This window comes from Chiloscyllium punctatum, chromosome 37, assembly GCF_047496795.1.
Source record: "Chiloscyllium punctatum isolate Juve2018m chromosome 37, sChiPun1.3, whole genome shotgun sequence".
Taxonomy (NCBI): Eukaryota; Metazoa; Chordata; class Chondrichthyes; order Orectolobiformes; family Hemiscylliidae; genus Chiloscyllium; species Chiloscyllium punctatum.
The window spans coordinates 46,589,805-46,612,943 of NC_092775.1; the positions used below are offsets into that span (position 1 = coordinate 46,589,805).

General features: G+C 40.9%; 1 protein-coding gene across 1 annotated transcript in view; it reads left to right on the plus strand.

The window, feature by feature from the left end:
* hck (HCK proto-oncogene, Src family tyrosine kinase) overlaps positions 1-23,139 on the plus strand; it is a 94,824-nt gene that overhangs the window by 45,122 nt on the left and 26,563 nt on the right. Inside the window, exons 8-9 of the mRNA XM_072556763.1 lie at positions 1,005-1,157; positions 8,562-8,744. Of these exons, the coding sequence (XP_072412864.1) occupies positions 1,005-1,157; positions 8,562-8,744 (336 nt within the window). The remainder of the gene's footprint in view (positions 1-1,004; positions 1,158-8,561; positions 8,745-23,139) is intronic.

Here is a 23,139-nt window from a genome sequence, read left to right on the forward strand (position 1 = left end):
TAGTGGCATGTTCATATTCCTATGAAACACTTATTGTAAGATATACAGAGTATATATATATATAAAAGTAATGTTAAGAGCATGCTACATTAATAATAAAAATCTGGCACTTTACAAGCAGCATAATAGATCATATCATCATTTTGTGGGAGGTTAAATCTGTGTAAACATGTGACGCATATTCTGATGAAAGAAGAAAGAAATGTGTTATACCAAGCTGCCTGGTATAAAACCGTGGACTATGTGAAAGACTTTTCAGTGTGGTAATGTAAACACCCAAGAGAAATAAAACCTGCAGATTCAGGTCTGTCCTTGTCCAAATTTAGATCCTTTTTATTAGAAGGGATGTGGTGACCTATTGATAATGTTCAGTAATCTAAAGCCTCAGGCTGACAGTGGGGTGTTGTGGGTTCAATTCCCACTATGGCAGATGGTGAAACGTGAAGTTTCTTTTTAAAAAGCTGGAATGGTGACTATGTAACCACTGTTGATTGTTTCAAAGAAAAAAATGCCATTTGGTCCACGAATCCTTTTTTTAGGGAAGGAACTCTGTTCTCCTTGCCTGATTTGTCCTGCCTGTGACAGTCAATCCACAGCAATGTGATTGACTCTTAACTGACCTGTCAGCAATTGGGAATCGGCAATAAATGTTGGCCTAGCTAGTGACACCCCCATCCCACGAGTGAATATAAAATTTACACAAGCGTATGAATTGCAAGCAGGGGTCACTTGACCCCTTCAAGCTGCTTAAGGTCAGCTGACCTACATCAATCTACCTACCCCAATAACCTTTGGTCCTTGCTTGTCAAGACACTATCTACTTCTGCCTTCAAAAAAAAACCCAAGCTTCTGCATTCACCAAGCAGTTTCAAAGAATTGTAACCATCTTAAGACAGAGGTGATGACACTTTTTCTCAATGGATGGCCCCTTATCTTAGCTCAAGTTTTATGACATAATCTCTTATTAAAATGTGTTCACTTAATTTTTTAAATTATTTCAACAGAGCAAGGGGATGGATTGTGTCAGAAACTTACAAAACCTTGCATCAGTGAAAAGCCTCAGAAACCATGGGAAAAAGATGCCTGGGAAATTCCAAGAGATTCCCTCAGATTGGATAAAAAGCTTGGAGCTGGGCAATTTGGAGAAGTATGGTTGGGTAAGTAAAACCTATAATCTTACATTTTTGAGCTTCTGACTTACTCCTATTAAAGGAAGTACAAAGCAAAAAACTCAGCTGAAGGCAACCACAATTGTTCCTGTCGTGACGGAGATGCTTGTAAAAGGCTGAAGCACAAGACAGCTGCCATTTTACAACAGCGTGAGTGCTTGATCACCACAAACACGATGTGCACTTGCTGAATCACTGTCAATCACTGCCCACTTGATGGAATGAGAATAGAAGTGTGGGTTGTCCTGGAATTAAAGTCAAGATCTGAAATTTGGAGTTGGATTTCCCTGATGTTCAGTATTTCAAGAGTAGTCATATATGTGGTTCTGCTCCAGGCTCAGAACTACACCTGTGGCTTCTATTGCTCAAGAACCTGAACTGTCGAGTTCTTGTCATTACATTACTGCTGTGGAGCAGCACCAGGCATACCTAACAATCAGGTGTCAATCTGGTAAAGCTACCAAAGCTAGATTACTTTGCATCAGTTTTCACGATTGAAGACAGCAGCATAATGGAACTTTGAGAGCCAGGCAGTGGGGGTGAGTGTAATTGTCATCACTAAGGGAAAGGTGCTGGAGAAGCTGAGATGTTGGAATGTGGAACAATTCACCTGGATTGGATGGACTACACCCCAGGTTGCCAAAGTAGATTGTGGAGGCACCGGTGGTGATCTTTCCAGAGGACAGGAATAGAACACCCAATTTTCAGAAGGGAGGGAGGCAGAAGCTGTGAAATTATATCTGGTTAGCCTGACCTCTGTCATTGGTAAAATTTTCAAGTCCATTAGTAAGCATGAGATTGCTGAGTACTTAGTGCATGGTAAAATAGGGCTGAGTCAGCATAGTTTCCTCAAGAGGAGGTCATGCTTGACACATCTGTTAGAATTCTTGGAGGGAGTAACAAGCAAGTTATCGAAGAGCCAGTGGACATGATCTCTTTGGATTTCCAGAAGGTCTTTGTACAAGAGACTTCTAAACAAAGTAGGTGTTAAGGACAAGGTACTGGCATGGAACGAGGATTGGCTGACTAGCAGAAGGCAGAATGTAGGGATAAAGGGGTCTTTTTCAGGATGGCATCTGGTGGAGTTCAGTTTATTGGGACCAGAAATATTCGCATTATATGTTAGCTATCTGGACAAAGGTACTTGAGGGCACTGTTGCTAAGTTTGCACATGGCACAAAGATGGATGGAGGGGGCAGGTTGTGTTGAAGAGGTGAGGAGGCTGCAGAAGGATGTGGACGGGCTAGGAGGGAGGCCTTGTCAACATTCCAGCAATAGTACTGAAGACTTGTGCTTCAGACCCTGTTGCATCCTTTGCCAAGCTGTTCCAGTACCATTACAAAAATGGCATCTACCTGACAATGTGGAAAATTGTTCAAGTATGTCCTGTACACAAATCAGGACCAATCCAATTCCACCAGTTACTGTCCCATCTCTCTGCCTACAGCATGTGGACTACAGTCAAGACTGCTCAATATCACCTTCTCAACTGCAACTCGAAACAGGCACTAGGTTTCTCCTAGCAACACCCACATCCTGCAAGAGAATGTTTTAAAACAAAAAGTAGGTGTCCACCTATTTTGAACGTGCTTCCCTGACCCCCTGTCATCCAGCTAGACCACCTCCACTCCCCATTCTGCTGTCCTAAACCCCCACACCCCGCTACACATTAACAGAATAAAGACAGAGACCCCTTGTCCTCACCTACCACCCCACCAGTCTCCGCATCCAACGTATCATCCTTAAGCACTTCTGCCCACTCCAATTAGACCTCACCATCAAGAACGCCTTTCCCTCCCCACTCTTCTGCCTTCTGCAAGGACTGGTCCCTTTACCAGTCCTTGGTTTGTGGCACTCTCCCCACTGAAGGGTGGCACAGTGGATAGCACTGCTGCCTCAGTGCCAGAGACCTGGGTTCAATTCCTGCCTCAGGCAAACTGTCTGTGTCTGTGTGGAGTTTGCACCTTCTCCCTGTGTTTTGCGTGGGTTTCCTCCCAAAGTCCAAACATGTGCAGGTTAGGTGAATTGGCCATGCTAAATTGCCTGTAGTGTTAGGTGAAGGGGTAAATGTGGGGGAATGGGTCTGGGTGGATTGCTGTTCAGAGGGTCGGTGTGGACTTGTTGGGCCGAAGGGCCTGTTTCCACATTAAGTAATCTAATATGAACCCCCGATACCTTCCCCTGCAACTGTAAAAGATGCAAAACCTGCTAGTACATTACCCCCAACCCCACCTCCATCCAGGCCCCCAAACAATCCTCCTAGATGAGACAGCAGTTCACCTGCCTCTCCTCCAACCTAGTTTACTGTATCTGGGTGCTCCCTATGTGGTCCTCTCTACATCTAGTAAAACCAAACTTGGCATGTTTTGCTGAGCATCTCAGCCAGACCTACAGGAGTCAGCCTGACCTCCCAGTCACTGCCCATTTTAATTCCCCCTCCCACTCCCTTTTCCAACATGACCGTCCCCGGCCTCCTCTATTGCCACAGTGAGTCAGACCGCAAACTGAAGGAACAACCCCATATCTTTCGCCTGGGCAGCCTTCAGCCTGGAGGACTCAACATTTGAGTTCTCCAATTTCAAATAACCTCTCTCTCCCATCCCCTGACTCCCTAACCAGCCCCTCCCTCCCATTCCTCTGACCCGTCCCATCCCGTCCCGTCCAACTACCAACCGGAGTCATTCTTCCCATCGACTAACCAGGTCATACCCTCTACCTGTGATCACCTGTCCACACCTCACCACTCTCTTTTTCTGCCCTGCCCCACTTAATCTGCAGTTCCACTTACACCCACCCACAGTCCTGAAGAAGGGTTACACTCAAACATAGACTTCTCCACTTCCTGATGCTACCTGGCTTACTATGTTCTTCTAGCCTCCTGCTTTCTAGCTCTCCGCCCATTGGCCCATCTGATCAAGATCCGTTGTAATCTGAGATAACATTCTTTGCTGTCCACTACACCTCCAGTTTACTAACTATACCTCCTATGTTCACATCCAAAACATTCATATAAATGATGAAAAGTAGTGGACCCAGTTTTCTACCTTCTTTCTACCTCTGAAATATTGACCATCTCTTTTTGAATTCTTTAGAATATCACTTGCAAGGCCAGCATTAGTTGCCCAACCCCAATTACCTTTGAACTGAGTTGACCATTTGGCCATTTCCGAGGACAGTCCAGGGTTAGCCATGTTATTGAGAGTCTAGATCACGTGTAAGTTTCGCTAGGTATGGATGCAGACTTACTCCCCTGGATGCCTTTTGTACCGGATGAATTTTAACAATCTGAGTAATTTCATGGTCACTCTTTGAGAGCTTTTAAATTCCAATTTTTTTGACAGTTAATTCACTTCAAAGGCCATTAATTGCCATGTTGGGACTGGACCCCAAGTTGCTAGGCATTATTTAGACCTCCCGACTACAAGCTCAGTAACATTTATCATGAAACCACCATGTTCCCCTGTGTATTAATAATACTGCATGGGAGATACCCCCACCAAGTGAGGCATTAAGTCTCTGGTATTGTCCAAGTTGGCTCTGCTTGGGATAGCATACGGTAGTAATGTTCTTTCCCTTTTTAAATCGGGAGTCAGTTGTACGGCACAGAAATAGACCCTTCGGTCCAACTCGTCCATGCTGGCCAGATATCCTAATGTAATCGAGTCACATTTACCAGTACTTGGTCCATATCCCTCTTAAATCCTTCCTATTCATGTACCCATCCAGATGCCTTTTTTAAATGTTGTAATTGTATCAGCCTTCACCACTTCCTCTGGCAGCCCATTCCACACACTCCTCACCCTCTGCATGAAAGGTTGTCCCTTGGGTCTCTTTAGTATCGTTTCCCCCCCCACCCCTCACCCTAAACCTATGCCCTCTAGTTCTGGACTCCCCCAGCCCAGGGGAAAGACCTTGTCTATTTATTCTATCCACACCCCACATGATTTCATAAACCTCTATAAGGTCACTCCTCAGCCTCCAAAGCTCCAGGGAAAACTGCCCCAGCCTGTTCAGCCTCTCCCTATATCTCAAATCCTCCAGTCGTGGCAACATCCTTGTAAATCTTTTTTGAACTCTTTCAAGTTTCACAACATCCTTTCAATAGGAAGACGACTAGAATTGCATGTAATATTCCAAAGTGGCCTAATCAATGTCCTGTACAACCACAACATGATCTCTCCACTCCTAAACTGGATGCTCTGACCAATAAAGGCAAACATACCAAACACCACCTTCACTATTCTATTCACCTGAAACTCTACTTTCAAAGAACTATGAACCTTTACTCCAAGGTCTCTTTGTTCAGCAACACTCCCTAGGACCTTGCCATCAAGTGTATAATTCCTGCTCTGATTTGCTTTACCAAAATACAGCACCTCACATTTATCTAAATTAAACTCCATCTGCCACTCCTCATCTGGTCACGATGTCATTGTAATCTGAGGTAATCTTCACTGTCCATACACCTCTAGTTTTGGTGTCATCTGTAAGCTTACTAACTATACCTCTTTGTTCACAACCAAATCATTTTTATAAATGATGAAAAATGGTGGATGCAGCAGTTATCCTTGTGACACTCCACTGGTTACAGGCCTCCAGTCTGAAAGATACCATGCAAGAATTGTTTTTTTTTTTAAAAAACTACATCGAAGAAACTAGCAGGAAACGTACCACCAAGCTACACTAACACCAACTGGCCACCAAAAGACACGACGAACAATCACTAGTTTCTGTATATATACAGACAAAGGTGGACACCACTTTGACTGGGACAACACACACCTCCGAGGACAGGTAAAACAAAGACATGCATGTGAATTCTTAGAGGCATGGCATTCAAACCAGAACTCCATCAATACACACACCGATTTAGATCCTATCTACCTTCCCTTGAAAAAAGAACTGGAGATGACATCATCCACCTTAAGAAACCAAAACCTACAAATAGGGAGGTGGGAACATACCACCAGCACTTTACTGGAGGCTTCCACTGATGATGATATTACCTAGTCATGGCGATGAAAGATCTGAAAACAGTCCTTTTAAGCTCAACGAGTTTATTTACCATCAACCTGAGTTACAAATCTTCTCAAATCGCTAACAGATGCAGCATGTAAAGTGACTTCTTTTTGTGCTGTAAGCTTTCTATGATTTTATTCTCAAAGACTTAACAACACTCTTGGAATGAATGTCAACTTTGATTTTTCAGAGTTTATGGTTGTGACTCAGACTAGAGATCATCAGCCTCTGCTGATGCCAGTAACTATATTGTAAACAAGGGTTTTAAAGTAACAGACATGATCCATTATTTGGAAATGGCTTCCAATGCTGCTGCTATCAGACTTTGTTTGACTGAATACAAAGCAGATCGTTGAGGTGACGTTCTCCAAAACTTCAGACTGTTCTTGAGTTAAGCTGGAGGAGAGTGTTACTGTATCAAGGTGTTCTTTCAGTTTTTTTTGTTTTAAAAGCTAGAGGGCATAGGTTTAAGGTGAGAGGGAAAGATTTAAAAGGCATCTAAGGGGCAGCTTTTTAAAGAAGAGGGTGGTATGCGTTTGGAATGAGCTGCCAGTGGAAGTGGTGGAAACTGATAAAATTTTAACATTTTTAAGAGGAGTCTGGATGGGTTTATGAATAGGAAGGGTTTAAGAGGGATATGAACCAAATGCTGGCAAATGGGACTAGATTTTATATAGGATATCTGGTTGGAATTGATGAGTTGGACTGAAGTGTCTGTTTCCATGCTGTACAACTGACTATTTTCATTTTAGCTTTCCAGCATCATGTGGGCAACTTTTTTTTTAAATACAGGAGCGATGACTATACTGTCATTGTTTTGTTTGCACTAATTCCCTTCTTAGGGTAAAGATTTGCCTGAATAAAAGACTGGAAAATACCAAAATGTCTTCCACATATTTGAAAGACATTGTTTAAATCTAAAGGAAGTACAAATGAAAATTATTAAAAATGTATAAGCTGATTATGACCATAATGCCTTTTGGAGAGCAGTGAAGAATGGTTGATTCCAGACTGATCCTTTTGTCCCCCTATGAAGTTTTGTTGTTTTGAGTTAATAACAACTCTGCTTGTGGAAAAAGAATCTTACGTTTTGCCGCTGAATGGAGTCCTGACTTTGATTCCCATCACAGATGACCAAATTGAAGTGCAATTAAAACTGGGATTAAAAACTAGTCTAATGGCAACTGGATAACAGATGTCAATCGTTGGAAAGTGCATCTAATTTATTAATGCCCTTTTGAGAGAGCAATCTACTGATTTTTTTTTTTAAAAGCTGGTCTGTCCTACATCTGATGCCAGGCTCTCAGATGTATGGTTGACTCTTAACAGTCCCTTTTGAAATGACTTGGCAAACCACTTAGTTTGTTGCACAACCCTCCTTGCCCTCAATGCCAACCTTGCCAATGATGCCAACGTCACTCAAGAATACAGGAAGAAAAGTATGTTCGTAAGTTAATTATCATCTCAACTCATCATTAATGGAGAAGGTGTTGAAGCTCAGTGACTAATGTCACTGCTTCAGAGTGAAAGGTCCTATGCCCTAGTCTAGGATTTATTGGCTGTGGAAGAAATGTTCATGTCCAATTTCAACATGTTGGTGACCAGCCTGTTAATTCTATGAAGATACACCTGGTCACATTCCTGGTCAGCCATGTGATGGAAAGAAACTGGGCTCTATACTATCATCACTATTCTTAGTGCTAATCCATAGCATGTGTGAATGTGTATGTTGCCACAGCAGCTTTGATCTGTTGGGAGACAGTTGTCTCAGTTGCCTAGACTACCAGTGTCAATCAATTTGGTGCTAACAGGATTGGATTTGATCCCTATTCCAGCTGGGATAGATTCCAGACCTTCCTACCTTCCTTCCTTCCTTCCTTCCTTGCCCTACACATGGTTGATCTGTCTTCAGGCAGAGCATTTTTAAAAATAAATCTTTCCAACATTTCACTGCTATCCTTCCAAAGAGGAAAAAAGTGCATGCAAAGATATTAATCAGGCATTCTAAGTCAGCTGGAAGATTGGAGGTTTCCTCCAGGGGAAACTGCAGAGCAGCACTAATGGTAACTTGACTGTTCTCTAATAACTTCTGGAAAAGAGCCAAGAATTTTTTTAAAAAGCCAAAGAAAAGCGGTCGTTACCTTTGCTAGGAGGAAGTGTATTTGTTTATTAAGTGCAAAGACCCAGTGAAGTAAGAAAATATCCTGTAACTCAAACATGCACACTAGCAATCTGCAATTGCCGAATTTAAGATAAACTTTGAAGTCAGTTGGGCACTGTTTCTGTGAAGAAAATGTAATAAGTAATCCTGACGCTCTCTTTGAAAGTTGAAATTCAGACTTTGCTGATGGGACAAATATTTAATTTTTTCAGCTACATACAACAACCATACTAAAGTCGCTGTGAAAACGATGAAGCCGGGCAGCATGTCTGTGGATGCCTTCCTCATGGAAGCTAACCTCATGAAGTCTCTTCAGCATGATAAGCTGGTACGGCTTAATGCTGTGGTAACAAAGGAAGAACCAATATACATCATTACAGAATTCATGGCCAAAGGTAATATGCTGCTACTATTTATACAGCTCTTTCTTGTTTTCAGTTGTTTTGAAAATCTTTGGGTTCGGTGATGACATTCCTGAGGGAGGTTTGCAGGACTTTGTACAATTGTATTTGCTCCAATTACTTCACAATACTTACCAGGCTTTATTCTGCATGTGTGCTTATTTTTGAAGATTTAATCCAATATGTTCACCCTTGCAGCTCTCATCTACTTCTACCAGGTTTAATTACTTGACTATTCTGAAATATTACAATTTCTGGGTAACCAACTGATGTTTATCAGGCAACTGGAGATTTTCAGTTCAAAGCAAGTCACTTTCCATTGTGGTTTTATCAATGTGCAAACATAGTATGGGCATTGTTAATCTTCATATGCACTGTCAAACAAGAGTTGCCTACTGCTAAATATTCTCCTGTCTTTTCAATTTCGTTCATAATTCAAACAGATTGGCTACTTGACATCACTGGTTTGAATTTCTTTTCGTAATCTTGAATGATCTCATGAAAGAAAAATTAGACATTCAGGCCTCCCACTGCCTGTTCACCGCAGACTCCTTTTTCTGGACGCACAAAGGCTGCTGGCTAGCAGTTCAATTATTGGTGACTTCAGGGACCATCAAAGAGATTATCTGTTTCCACCTCTGCAACATTGACCAAACTATCTGTCTCGAGGTGTACACAATACAACCTCGATTACCCAAACATCAATTATCCAACGTTAGGATTATCTGAAAAAGATCTCAAGATCCTGTGAAAATGGCATTAGGCAACTTAGTATTCAGTTATCAATTAAACGGCATAATGGCGTGCATTGTTGGATAACTGAGAAATGTCCGATAACCACTACTCAAATTACCACTTGTTAATGATTGGACCGGTTATCCGTTAAACAGCATTAAGGTGTGCATTGCCGGACAGCCGAGAAATGTTCAGATAACCGACACTCATAAATTACAGCTTGTTTACGATCAGATCAATTATCCGAACAAAATATTCCCTGCCCGTCTTGCTCAGATAATAGAGGTTCTACTGTATCTGCATTACCTCAAAACTTAGCTATTCTGTTTTCTGTGCTCTACCCTTGAGGTAGTACAAAACACTGCACATGTTTTAATGTACTAAGTCCCATTCTCGCATCACCCTGCTTGCTGACCTCCATTTGGATTGTTTTCAAAGTTCTCATCCTTGTTTTCAAATTGTTGCATGGCATCACCCTTTCCTGCCTTTAATCTACTATAACTGCTACAACCCATTGAAATATCTCTGTTCTTCCAATCGTGGTCTCTTGCATATCCTTGATTTTTAATTACACCACCATGGACAGCCATAACCCCAGTTGCCATATCATTAAACTTCCCCCATCTCCTCTTCCTCTTTCCTTTTGTAATGTTCCATGGATTAGCTCTTTAATCTAGTCTTTGGCCATCAGATTGAAAATCTCCTTGCATGCCTCCATTTCAAAATTTGTTTGATAACACTCCTGTAAAGGGCAACGTTTGCATACCAGCTGTGGTTTGTGGTTGTAACACCCTTTCTGGAAGATGGCCACCAATCCCAATATGCTTTGAATAAAGATTTTATCCCTTTTTAGAATTTATGGAAATTATTTATATAGTTTGTAAATCAGAAAATAAGTAATGAATAATACTCAGGTGTTTGAGAACAAAAGTTTTGTTAGCCATTTCATTACCAGTTATGCCTGAGAATCGTGTTACTAAATTTAGCCTCAATAAATCAGGACTCAATGTTTTTCCACAGAGTATTCATAATTTTGAATTGTGTACTTTGCGAATACCATTGCTTTGGCACAATGTGTTTTAAATCTTCAGTCATGCTTATGAGAGAGCAATTCGATAGAATCTTTTATTTCATACATTCAATCAGCCATGACTTGTGGAAGTGTTTAATCTTAAAAAGTGGTCCCTATGCTCCCAGAGGGTTGCTCTGTTGTTAGAGAGATGACTGGTGGTGAGTTTATTGTGCAGGTCATCATGCCTCTGGTGACGGGCGAGAGGCAAAGTCATGAAGGTGTGACAACCTCGGACAATGCGGGAATTGACCTTCCACTGTTGGTATCACCCTAAATTGCAAACCAGCTGTCTAGTGCACAGAGCTAACCAGCCTCTGGTGTCAATAGAACAGTAATAGTGTGCTCTGGTACAATGTTGCTTTATTTAGAGTCACTCCATTGAGAAGTGTCAGAAGCTGTTTGCCTTATTTGATGTTAACTGTCATGGTGTTTATTGCAAGTAACAAGTGCGTGTCAACAAAGCATTCATGTTAACACACTCCGGCTGATACCATCTGAGTTTTTGATGTGTGGCTGTTTTGCAATAAAATTCAGCAACTGCATATTCTCACATACTGTATATTGTAACTTGAAATTTAATGGAGTAGGCTACAGAATGAAGGGATTTGGGAGTTTGTCCATGAATCACAAAGCTAACTTCCTAGTTCATTGGGTAATAGGGAAGGCACATGGAATGTTGGCCTTTATTTCAAAGGGAATGGAAGGGAGGATTTTTTAAAACTAAGAGGTGCTAGTCATACCTCAGCTGTAACACTGTATGGTTTTTGAGCCTGATATCTAAGGAAAGATATTGGATTGGAAGGAGCAGTCTAGAAGAGGTGCACTAAGCCAACACTGGATGTGGAGGGAATGTCTAATGGGGAGAAGTTGAATAAGTTGAGCCTATACTCATTGGAGTATAAAAGCATGAAGTGTTTTTTATTTTACTATTCACTTGTAGGAAATGGGTGTCGCTGGCTGGCCAGCGCTCATTGTCCATCCCTAGTTGCCCTTGAAAAAGTGATGGTGAACTGCTGCGGTTCTCATGCTGTAGGTTGACCCACAATGTCTCGAGGGAAGGAATTCCTGTATTTTGACCTAGTGGCAGTGAAAGAATGGCAATATATTTCCAAGTCAGGAAGATGAGTGGCTTTGAGGGGATCTTTAATCAGCTGGTGGTACTCCCACATATCAGTTGCCCTCTTCCTTCTTGATTGAAGTGGCCATGGGTTTGGAAAGTGGTGTCTAAAGATGAATTTCTGCTGAACATTTGAGTCAATAGTAGTAGCAGTGTGTACTGAGCCTCAGTGGTAGAGGGAGTGAATGCTTGTGAATGTAATGCCACAATATTGATATTGTTTTGTTCTGGATGGTGTCAAGTTTCCTCAGTTTTGTTGGAGCTGCACTCCTCTAGGGAAGTAGAGAGTATTCCATCTTATTCCTGACTTGTGCTTTGTAGCTGGTGGACAGAATTTGGGGAGTCAGGAGGAGAATTACTCACCATAATATTGTTAGCCTCTGAAGTGTGCATACAAGACACTCTGAGGACTTGACTAGCTCAATGCAGAATGATTTGGAGATGCCAGTGTTGGACTGGGGTGTACAAAGTTTAAAAATCTCAACACCAGGTTATAGTCCAACAGGTTTAATTGGAAGCACAGTAGCTTTCGGAGCGACGCTTCTTCACCTGATGGAGCATTGCTCCGAAAGCTAGTGTGCTTCCAATTAAACCTGTTGGACTATAACCTGGTGTTGTAATTTTTTAACTCTATGCAGAATGGTTGTTTTCCCTTATGGGAAAATCCAGGACTAGAGGGCATAGTTTCAAAACCAAGGATCGCATATTTAAGACACAGATGAGGAGGAATTCTTCTGAGGATAGTGAGTCTGTAGAATTCTTTACCACAAAAGTCTATTGAGGATGTGTAATTAAATACACTCGAGGCTATGAGAAACTTTTATTCCCTTTACTGATTCCAAAAAAAAAGTGCTACAGGGAAAAGGTAGGAAATTGGAGTAGAGGATTATCAGATCAGAATAGACTCGATGGCCTACTTCTCCTATTTCTTCTTGTCTTATTCTATCCAGCTGTCTTTTTTTTTTCTGAGACCATAAAGAGCAGAAATTTCCCTCTGGTGTTTCTTGAGATATTTTATCAAAGAACCTCCTGTTTTTCTCAAAACTTTATAACAACAAGAAATAAGCCAGTTGCACATTTAGTAAGTCAGGCCTTTAAATTGCCATAGCCATAGAATTTCCAAAGTTGGCTGGAGAAAAAAGTAAATCCAGCCATTTCTTCGAGGAAACTGTTCACTTGATGCTATTTGTAATACACTGTTTTCAAGCTGTTTTTTTCCCATGTGTAAAAAAGTGACCAGCAACCGCCTGGATTTATATAGCGTCTTTAACATGGAAAAATAGTGAACTTGGTAAAATGTGGCATTTTACTAAAGGTGATATTAAGAACCTGATCAAAGAGGTGAATTTGATGACATGTCCTCAAATCTAAGGGAGAATTTGAGGAATATTTAGCACTTTTAACCTAGGTGTAGGCCATGCAGCCTCTGTATCTAGTTCCACTAATAGTTATTTCGTGGGTGATCTCTTCTTTCAATTTATCTATCCGTCTCAATTCTGTAACCTTTTAAATACTCTTCCCTAACACAAATTTGTCACCTTTGGTTAGATTTTAATTTTTTTTTAATTTGTTTAACAGCAACCTTATGGGGAGAGTCAACAATGCCCAGGGTTGGGAAGGAGATGGAATGTTTGTGTGGAAGGACACCCATTCAACCCATTGTCTGTACGGCTCTCTGGTCGTTTTAACCTAGTGCCACACTCCTGATGTTTCCCGTGCACGTTGACTGATTATTTTAAATAGGTTTAATTGAGGCATTTGTTTCTATTTTGATCACACTTCCAGGGTGTGCATTCCAGACCCTGAATACTCGATGTGTGGAAAAGGGTTTTTCTGACTTTGCGTTTTGATTGATTAGATTCCCTATGGTGTGGAAACCGGCCCTTCGGCCCAACCAGTCCGCACTGACCCTCCGAAGAGTAACCCACCCAAACCCATTTCCCTCTGAAAAATGCACCTAATATTATGGGCAATTTAGCATGGCCACTTCACCTAACCTGCATGTCTTTGTACTGTGGGAGGAAACCAGAGCACCCGAAGGAAACCCACACGGACACTGAGAGAACGTGCAAACTCCACACAGACAGTTGTCCGAGGCTGGAATCAAACCCAGACCCCTGGTGCTGTGAGGCTGCAGTGCAAATCACTGAGCCACCGTGCTGCCAAAATTGTTCTTTTGTAAAACAATTTAGAACTATGACCTCTGGTTCTCAAACCATTAACCAGTTGGAAGTTTGTCCCTGTCCACTCATGATTTTAAAATCTTCTAAAAGCTCTTTTTGTTTTGCTTGGAGAGGGGAAGACTCTCTCATTGTCTCCAGTCTTTCCTCATAAATGAAGTGTCTCACCCTGGAACCATTCCCAAACCTCTTCTGCACTTGCTTCAGTCTGTTTTGCATCCTTCCTATACTGTGGCACTTAGAACTGTACACAATACTCCTCCAATTAAGGTCTAAACAGTGTCTTGTGTAAGTTAATCACAACGTCCCTGTACTTGCAATCTATGTCTTTATTTATGAAGCCTAGAATACGATGTTTCATTAACAGCCCTCTTGTAGTTCTGTGCCTTAAATGAATTGAATAAATTTCCACCCAGGTGTCTATGCTCTTGCCTACCCTTTAGAATAGTAACCTTCTTTCTTTTACAGACTTTCAATGTCCTTCTTATCAGTGGGGAAGAGGGTGGTAAGCATCATCTTAGTTGTGGCGGACAGGCTGACCAATATCAGACATGCAGGCTTTGAGGTTGGGGAAGGGACTGATTAAAGACTGGTCCAGAGCCAGTCCAAAACTCTGCATGTCAGTGACTTGAAGACAGACCTTGGGGGGCCATGTCTTCAGTGTATATACTGCAATATGGGCCGAAGGCCTACTGACTCTGCTTGACAACAAATCCAAGCTGGAGTTGACATGAAAGGTCCACATTCCAAAAGAAACAGTCTTAAATGGAGTCAACAATGCATCCTTTTGCTCAACTGTTGACCAGAAGATCTGGGCCATTTAGACAAATGAGTTACTGGGGTATTCTGTCAGGGTTGCTAAATAAAACAGAAAACATGCTGTTGTACCAATCCCATTTCTCTTTTTCACTTCCTTTCTTTCCTGTTTAAATGTCACTGTAATACCTTCCTTTTATGTTTATTTTTAGAAAGCACCATCCAGTTTTGACTATAAAGAGAATAGACTTTATTTAGGCCATCCAGGACATCCTAACGTTAAGTAGGGCAGCTAACTATTAAGGTCTAATGAACTTGTGTGAGCATCTTAAAATATTTCAAATGCCAACAAAAATATAAAAATTGCTAGTAACCTATTTCCCCTAATCTTATTTGCCTGCTTTCCAACAGCCACTTTCTAAAAATTAAACTTTGACCACAGTGTCAAAGTCCTCTCTCTTTATGTTTGTGTATACACTGATATGTATTTGTTTTAGCTTTCAAAGCAACACACACAGCAAAGATGCTGGGAGCAATAACCTGTTGACTGAAATAAATTTGCATACAGTTCCCTTTTCTGTTGCTGTTTGTGCCTTTAGTAATCATTTTATTTAATGAATCATTAAAGATAGAAGTCACTTAAATGTATAGTCACTTGCCAGACATTGAATATTTTTAACTGCTTTTTTAAAACTATTTACTCGCAACCAACCTAAGGTCTCTTTACGTCTAGAATTCAATTCGCATTAGCTTTCAGTTAATGATGTTGTGTACTTTTAGTCTATTTTGCTCGAAAGTTGCAACACCTTTGTTTGACATAAAACAAAGTTAGTGGGCGGCACGGTGGCACAGTGGTTAGCACTGCTGCCTCACAGCGCCAGACACCCAGGTTCAATTCCTGCCTTAGGCGACTGTGTGGAGTTTGCACATTCTCCCAGTGTCTGCGTGGGTTGCCTCTGGGTGCTCCGGTTTCCTCCCACAGTCCAAAGATGTGCAGGTGAATTGGCCGTGCTAAATTGCCCGTAGTGTTAGGTAAGGGGTAGATGTAGGGGTATGGGTGGGTTGCGCTTCGGCGGGGCGGTGTGGACTTGTTGGGCCGAAGGGCCTGTTTCCACACTGTAAGTAATCTAATCTAATCTAATAATTTTCTGCACTGAATGAACGCTGGTATTGTAGTGATGCTGGATCAACTATGGTATGGCTGGTTTTGGAGAACAAGTCTTCAGCACTACAACTATTGTCTGGACTTTGCTGGATATGGCACCTTGAGCCATTTCTTGGTATGTTATGAAGTGAACGGAGTTTGTTGAGAATTGACAATTTTGACATTGGTGTCCTTGTTCGGAGGTTAACTTGGATCATGCACCCATCATTGTAACATCCAATGTCTGTTGCTATCAGGTGGTTAAGAAGCCGTATGTTATACTTGCCTTTTTATTAGTTAACCTCATTGCTCTTAAAACTCAATGCCTTATGTTGGAACTGTATATAAAAAAAAATTGGTTAGGCTACAGTTAGCATATTGTGCAATTCTGTAAACCACATTATAGGAGGGATATCGTAGCACGGGAGAGGGGGCGGAGGTGATTGATTGATTTGATTGGGATGGTGCCCGGGCTGAGGCGTTTAAGAGGAGAGATTGGGATGTTTTCCTTAAGAGCAGAAGAGATTGAGAGGGATAGACAGGAAACGTCTGTCTCTGTCTGTCTCTGTCTGTCTCTGTCTGTCTCTGTCTGTCTCTGTCTGTCTCTGTCTGTCTCTGTCTGTCTCTGTCTGTCTCTGTCTGTCTCTGTCTGTCTCTGTCTGTCTCTGTCTGTCTCTGTCTGTCTCTGTCTGTCTCTCAAATTATGTTGCTAGGGTTGGAAGACTTGAGCTATTGGAGCTGCTGAATAGGCTGGGGTGTTTTCCCAGAGGGTCGGAGATTGAGGGGCGAACTTACAGAAGTTTATAAAATTATGAAGGGCAGCGATAGGGTGAATAGGGTAGGCGAGCCCAAAATTAGGGCGTATAGGTTTAAGGTGAGAGGGGAAAGATTTTCACAGGGACCCAAGGGGCAACGCTTCGTGTAGAAGGTGGTATGTATATGGAATGAGCTGCCAAAAGAGGCTGGTACAAATATTTTAAAAGGCATTTGGATGGGTATATAAATAGGAAGGGTTTAGAGGGATATCTGCCAAATGCTTGCAGATGGGACTAGGTGAATGTAGAATATCTGTTTGGTGTGGATGAGTTGGACCAAAGTATTTGTTTATGTCTGTACATCTCTTTGACTCTATAATGGTGGGATTAGTGACCAGGGGCATAGATTTTTAAGGTAAGGGACAGAAAGTAGAAAGGGGAAGTGAAGAGAAAATCTTACCCTGAGCGTAATGGGAATCTGGAACTTGCTACCTGTAAGGGTGGTAGAGGCAGAAAACCTCAAACATGTATGAAGCATTTAGATGAGCCCTTTCAATGTCAAGACATTAAAGACTATGGGCTAAGTGCTGGTTAGTGAGATTAGAATAGTTGGTGGTTGTTTTTGACCAATACAGATGTGATGGGCAGATGCACCTTTTTCTGTGGTGTACATTTCTGATTCTGTGACTGAGTAGTGCCAAACTTAAAAAGAAAATAAAATCCTTACCCTTTATTTGGCTGTTTAGCTAGGGTCATATATACCTAAAAGGCTGGTCTTGCTTGGCATCCATTTTATGCCTGAGAAGATTTCCAGAATGGGAAGGAGATTTTAAATCCTTGAAGGTAACTAATTTAAGTAGGAAAGAGTTAAAATTATCTTATTTTAGTCTACAAAACAATATTATGTGAAAAGTTTCTGGTGGTCTTGTGCTTTACTGGGTATGAAAGCTGTTCAGTGGGTGGATAAAATTGTATCAACCTGATGTTCTTCCAAATAGCTATGTAATAAAAGTGCTAGTGATTTTACTTAGTGGCTAGCTGAACCATTCGATGAGGGAAATGGACTTGGCTCTGTTTTCAATGGAGTCAAATACCTTGTCTGGTTTTATAGTTTATGAACAATCATGAACAATGATCATTTTTGGTCATTTACCACAGGGTAAAAGCTTCTATCGAGCTATCCCAACTAAATCTTTAGAGTGGCAGAAAATGCGACAAAGATAAAGCTGATTCCCAGCTGTTGGAAAGAAACTTCTAAAAATTGAATATAGTAGTCATGGAGAAATCCATGGGGATCATCTCAAAATAACTTGGGAAATGGGCAAGTTTGTGCTGCAGTCCATTTTTAAGTCAGGCTCAATTTTACTGTCCCTAAATCCTCACTCTGTCTGACTATAATTATGACAATGTGATCTGCTCAACCATCAAACTATTCAACTTGGGTACTTATGTCTGTTAAACTGGTAGTCACTTGTTTTTAAAACTGGGTTGAAATTTTTAATAATGAGAAGAAAATGATGCATTTGGTCCAAACCCTTCCATGTTTTAAATTCAAAAGATAAATCTACTGTACTGGGACATTCATTCCTGCCCCATCCCACCAGTTCATTCCTTCAGTTACACATTGATTTGAGTTATATTCTTTGTATATATCAGGATAATTATTGTAAATGAACAAGCACTTAATTATTTGCAACCTTGAACAATGTGGAGGAAGATGAAAGTTCCTGTGGTCAGTCAAGAGCATACATTATGCGCTAGATTTCAGCTTCACTGTTTTCTGCAGTCAGTTTAAACCACAACAGCTGAAACTGCAAGAGGAAATAAAGATTTTGTTTTAAATGCATAGAAACATTTTCAAAAGAAATGTTTTTTTTCTATTTTATCATTTGTTGCAAAAGAAAGTTTCATTGTTTATTCATTTGAGAATCAGTTAGTATTCAATTTAAAGCATGAAATTGGTGATCATTTTAATGTTTTAAGATCTGTTCAGGAGTATTGATTGACAAACGGGTGATTTTTTTTATTTTTGAAGGAAGTTTGAAACACTTTTGATAGTACAGTTAACTACATGAAGCATGTCTAAAAATTGTACTTCAATCTCCAGCTGTCTAAATTGACCATTGATGTTGCATAATTTAGCTGGTTTGTAATCTAAACAGTTAGATAAGACTGTTAGGAGTTTCCATTCATAATTTTAGCTTGTTGCAAATAATTAAATAAACTACATATAAAAGCTTCAAAACTAATGTTGTTATTACTTCATTCTGAATTAGCCAACAATTATTTGTAACTAAGCATAAATTGTTAGCAAGCAATAAAGTTATGGGGGGGGGGGGGAATATAGTTTAAGCAACTCTGGCTTAATTGGAGGTTTAAAGTTTGAAATTGCCTCCCACTTGAGCTCATTTGTCCCATTTACCTTTATTCAGAGCAATATGTCATTAATAGAAGTTGTAATTAAATTGGACTGAAATGTTAGGGTAGAAATGTTTAACTAATTAGATTTAATTTGTTACCTATTTTAAAATAGGTTAGCATTTCCAATTAGAATAGTTAACAGAACATTTGCACACAATGAAGTATTTGTATTGTGAAAACCCATTTATAACACTTTTAGAAAATTCTAAAGCAGTGTATTTAATATTGATCAGTAGTAAATTAGCAATTGCAACTTTTCATTTTTCCTTCCTTAACTTGCCTTCTACTTCTCAGAAGCTTCAAGTGCTCGTCACTAAATACCCATGCTCACTGATTACAGATTAAACCATGCCAGTCAGGTGCCAATATCCTGTATCAAATCCTCCCCTCTACTCACTAAACCCTATCCCTGTAACATCAAGTCCTATAACCCTCCAATATCTGCTGCAATTTTGTTCTTGGGTCTCTAATTTTATTAACCATTTCGCCATTAATGACTACACTTTCAATTACTGGCACCCTAACCTCTGGAATGCCCTTTCTAAATGTTACTGGTGAGCTACCCCTCATTGGTGTTATAGTAGGGGATTTTAACTTTCCACACATTGACTGGAATTGCCATAATGTTAAGGGTTTAGATGGAGAGGAATTTAACAGTGTACAAGAAAATCTTCTGATTCAGTATGTGGATGTACCTACTAGAGAAGGTGCAAATCTTGACCTACTCTTGGGAAATAAGGCAGGGCAGGTGACTGAGGTGTCAGTGGGGGAGCACTTTGGGGTCAGCGACCATAATTCCAATTAGATTTAAAATAGTGATGGAAAAGGATAGACCAGATTGAAAAGTTGAAGTTCTAAATTGGAGAAAGGCCAATTTTGACCGTATTAGGCAAGAACTTTCAAAAGCTGATTGGAGGCAGATGTTTGCAGGTAAAGGGACGGCTAGAAAATGGGAAGCCTTCAGAAATGAGAATCCAGAGAGTATATTCCTGTTTGGATGAAAGGAAAGGCTGGTAGGTGTAGGGAATGATGGATGACTAAAGAAATTGAGGGTTGGTTAAGAAAAAAAAGAAGCATATGTCAGGTATAGACAGGATAGACCAAGTGAATCCTTAAGAGTATAAAGGCAGTAGGAGTTTCTTAAGAAAGAAATCAGGAGGACAAAAAGGGGACATGAGGTAGCTTTGGCAAATAGAATTAAGGAGAATTCAAAGGGGTTTTACAAATACGTTAAGGACAAAAGGGTAACTAAGGAGAGAATAGGGCCCCTCAAAGATCAGGAAGGCAGCTTTTGTGTGGAACCGCAGAAAATGGGGGAGATACTAAACGAGTATTTTGCATCAGTATTTACTGTTGGAAAGGATATGGAAGATATAGACTGTAGGGAAATAGATGGGGCCATCTTGCAAAATGTCCATATTACAGAGGAGGAAGTGCTGGATGTCTTGAAATGCATAAAAGTGGATAAATCCCCAGAACCTGATCAGGTGTACCCTGGAACTCTGTGGGAAGCTAGAGAAGTGATTGCTGGGCCCCTTGCTGAGATATTTGTATCATCAATAGTCACCGGTGAGGTGCCGGAAGACTGGAAGTGGGCTAATGTGCCACTGTTTAAGAAGGGTGGTAAGGACATGCCAGGGAACTGTAGACCAGTGAGCCTGACATCAGTGGTGGGCAAGTTGTTGGAGGGAATCCTGAGGGACAGGATGTACATGTATTTGGAAAGGCAAGGACTGATTAGGGACAGTCAACATGGCTTTGTGTGTGGGAAATAATGTCTCAAACTTGATTGAGATTTTTGAAGTAGTAACAAAGAGAATTGATGAGGGCAGAGCAGTAGATGTGATCTATATGGACTTCAATAGGGTGTTCAACAAAGTTCCCCATGGGACAGCAAGGTTAGATCTCAGAGTCCAGGAAGAACTAGCCATTTGGATACAGAACTGGCTCGAAGGTAGAAGACCATCCTCTGGTGGTGGAGGGTTGTTTTTCAGACTGGAGGTCTGTGACCAGTGGAGTGCCATAAGGATCAGTGCTGGGTACTCTACTTTTTATCATTTACGTAAATGATTTGGATGTGAGCATAAGAGGTACAGTTAGTAAGTTTGCAGATGACACCAAAATTGGACAAGTCGTGGACAGCAAAGAGGGTTACCTCAGATTACAACAGGACCTTGATGAGATGGGTGAATGGGCTGAGAAGTGATAGATGGGGTTTAATTCAGATAAATGCGAGGTGCTGCATTTGGGAAAGCAAATTTTAGCAGGACTTATACGCTTAATGGCAAGGTCCTAGGTTGTGTTGCTGAACAAAGACCTTGGAAAGCAGGTTCATAGCTCCTTGAAAGTAGAGTCGCAGGTAGATAGGATAGTGAAGAAGGCGTTTGGTATGCTTTCCTTTTATTGGTCAGAGTATTTTGTACAGGAGTTGGGAGGTCATGTTGTGGTTGTACAGGCCATTGGTTAGGCCACTGTTGGAATATTGCATGCAATTCTGTCTCCTTCCTATCGGAAAGATGTTGTGAAATTTGAAAGGGTTCAGAAAAGATTTCCAAGGATGTTGCCAGGGTTGGAGGATCAGAGCTATAAGAAGAGGCTGAACAGGCTGAGGCTGTTTTCCCTGGAGCGTCTGAGGCTGAGGGGTGACCTTATAGAGGTTTACAAAAGGATAGGATAAATAGACAAAGTCTTTTCCCTGGGGTGGGGGAGTCCAGAACGAGAGGGCATAGGTTTTAGGGTGAGAGGGGAAAGATATAAAAGGGACCTAAGGGGCAACTCTTTCACAGTGGGTGGTAAGTATATGAAATGAGCTGCCAGAGGAAGTGGTGGAGGCTTGTACAATTGCAACATTTAAAAGGTATTTGGATGGGTATATGAATAGGAAGGTTTTGAGGGATATGGGCCGGGTGCTGCTAGCAGGTGGGTCTAGATTGGGTTAGGATTTCTGATCTGCATGTCCAGGTTGGACCAAAGGGTCTGTTTCCATGCTGTACCTCTGACTCCATGAGTCAATATTGCTTTAGACATTCCTCTGCTTTTAAGCCATTTGTCCCAATGTGTACAGCGAGGCTTGGTGTTGACTTTGCTTTGATTATGATCTTGTAAAATTATTTTGCATTTTATTATGAAGGTGCTACATTTGTTTTTCTTTGTGGAGACTCCCCTTTATTTCCTAATCGGAGTCAATTTTAGAGTGGTACTGGAAAAGCACAGCAGGTCAGGCAGCATCCGAGGAGCCGGAAAATTGATGTCTCAGGCAAAAGTCCTTCATCAGGAATGAAGGCTTTTGCCCGAAACACCAATTTTCCTGATCTTCGGTTGCTGCCTGACTTGCTGTGCTTTTCCAGTACCACTCTCTAATCTTGACTCTGACCTCCAGCATCTGCAGCCCTTATGTTTGCCTTTCCTATCCTTGGTGAAGAGGAAACAAAGTGTAACACTTCCGTGTGTCAGAGCCTCCCCCATACTTTCTCCATCCTGAATTTTTACCGTATGTTACTAAAAGTTTAGTTTGACAGATACTTAATTTCATTCCTGGTATAATAGCTGTACTTGCTTGAATGTTAGATTCTGAGGGGGTCTGTCTCCTCCATCTCCCCAACACTTAATTATACACATTTTTTTCCTCTGGTACTTGGCAAAAGCCTTGAATTAAACCTGGACACTGACCTTACTCAAGTGCTTTAAGAGAACTTTATTTTAAATTATTGACAGCCGAAAGATTTTTTAAATCTGAAAGTATATCTGTTAGCTCTTCCTCCTTTTTCTAGTTGGCCCTGTCCTGAGTTCCTTGCAGAGGCCAAGGGCTCATTCATGGTAACCAACTAGAAAACTAAGATCATTACAATTACAAAAGGATTTCTCCCTACTACCTTGCATTAAAACAAAGTCCATGTTCAAGGTTAAACCAGATTTTCCCCTGGCAGGAAAATCTTGCTTAGTAATTGATCTGATCCTTCACTATAGGAAAGCATTTCACTTGGGAGGGAAGGTGGAGAGTAATGTAGGTATTGGTTTTTTTTTCCTCTGGTTGTCAGTGATTAAAGTTAACATCATAGCCTATTCCATAAACTTCAATCTAAAGTTAATAGAGAATCCTTTTGATAACCCTTGTGTAAATGGAAAAGCAATAGAATATTTTGTACACTTGTTTGTATTATGTCAGTCTTTTAAAACTTGCAGTAGTGCTTGGTCATTAAATCTATCTTT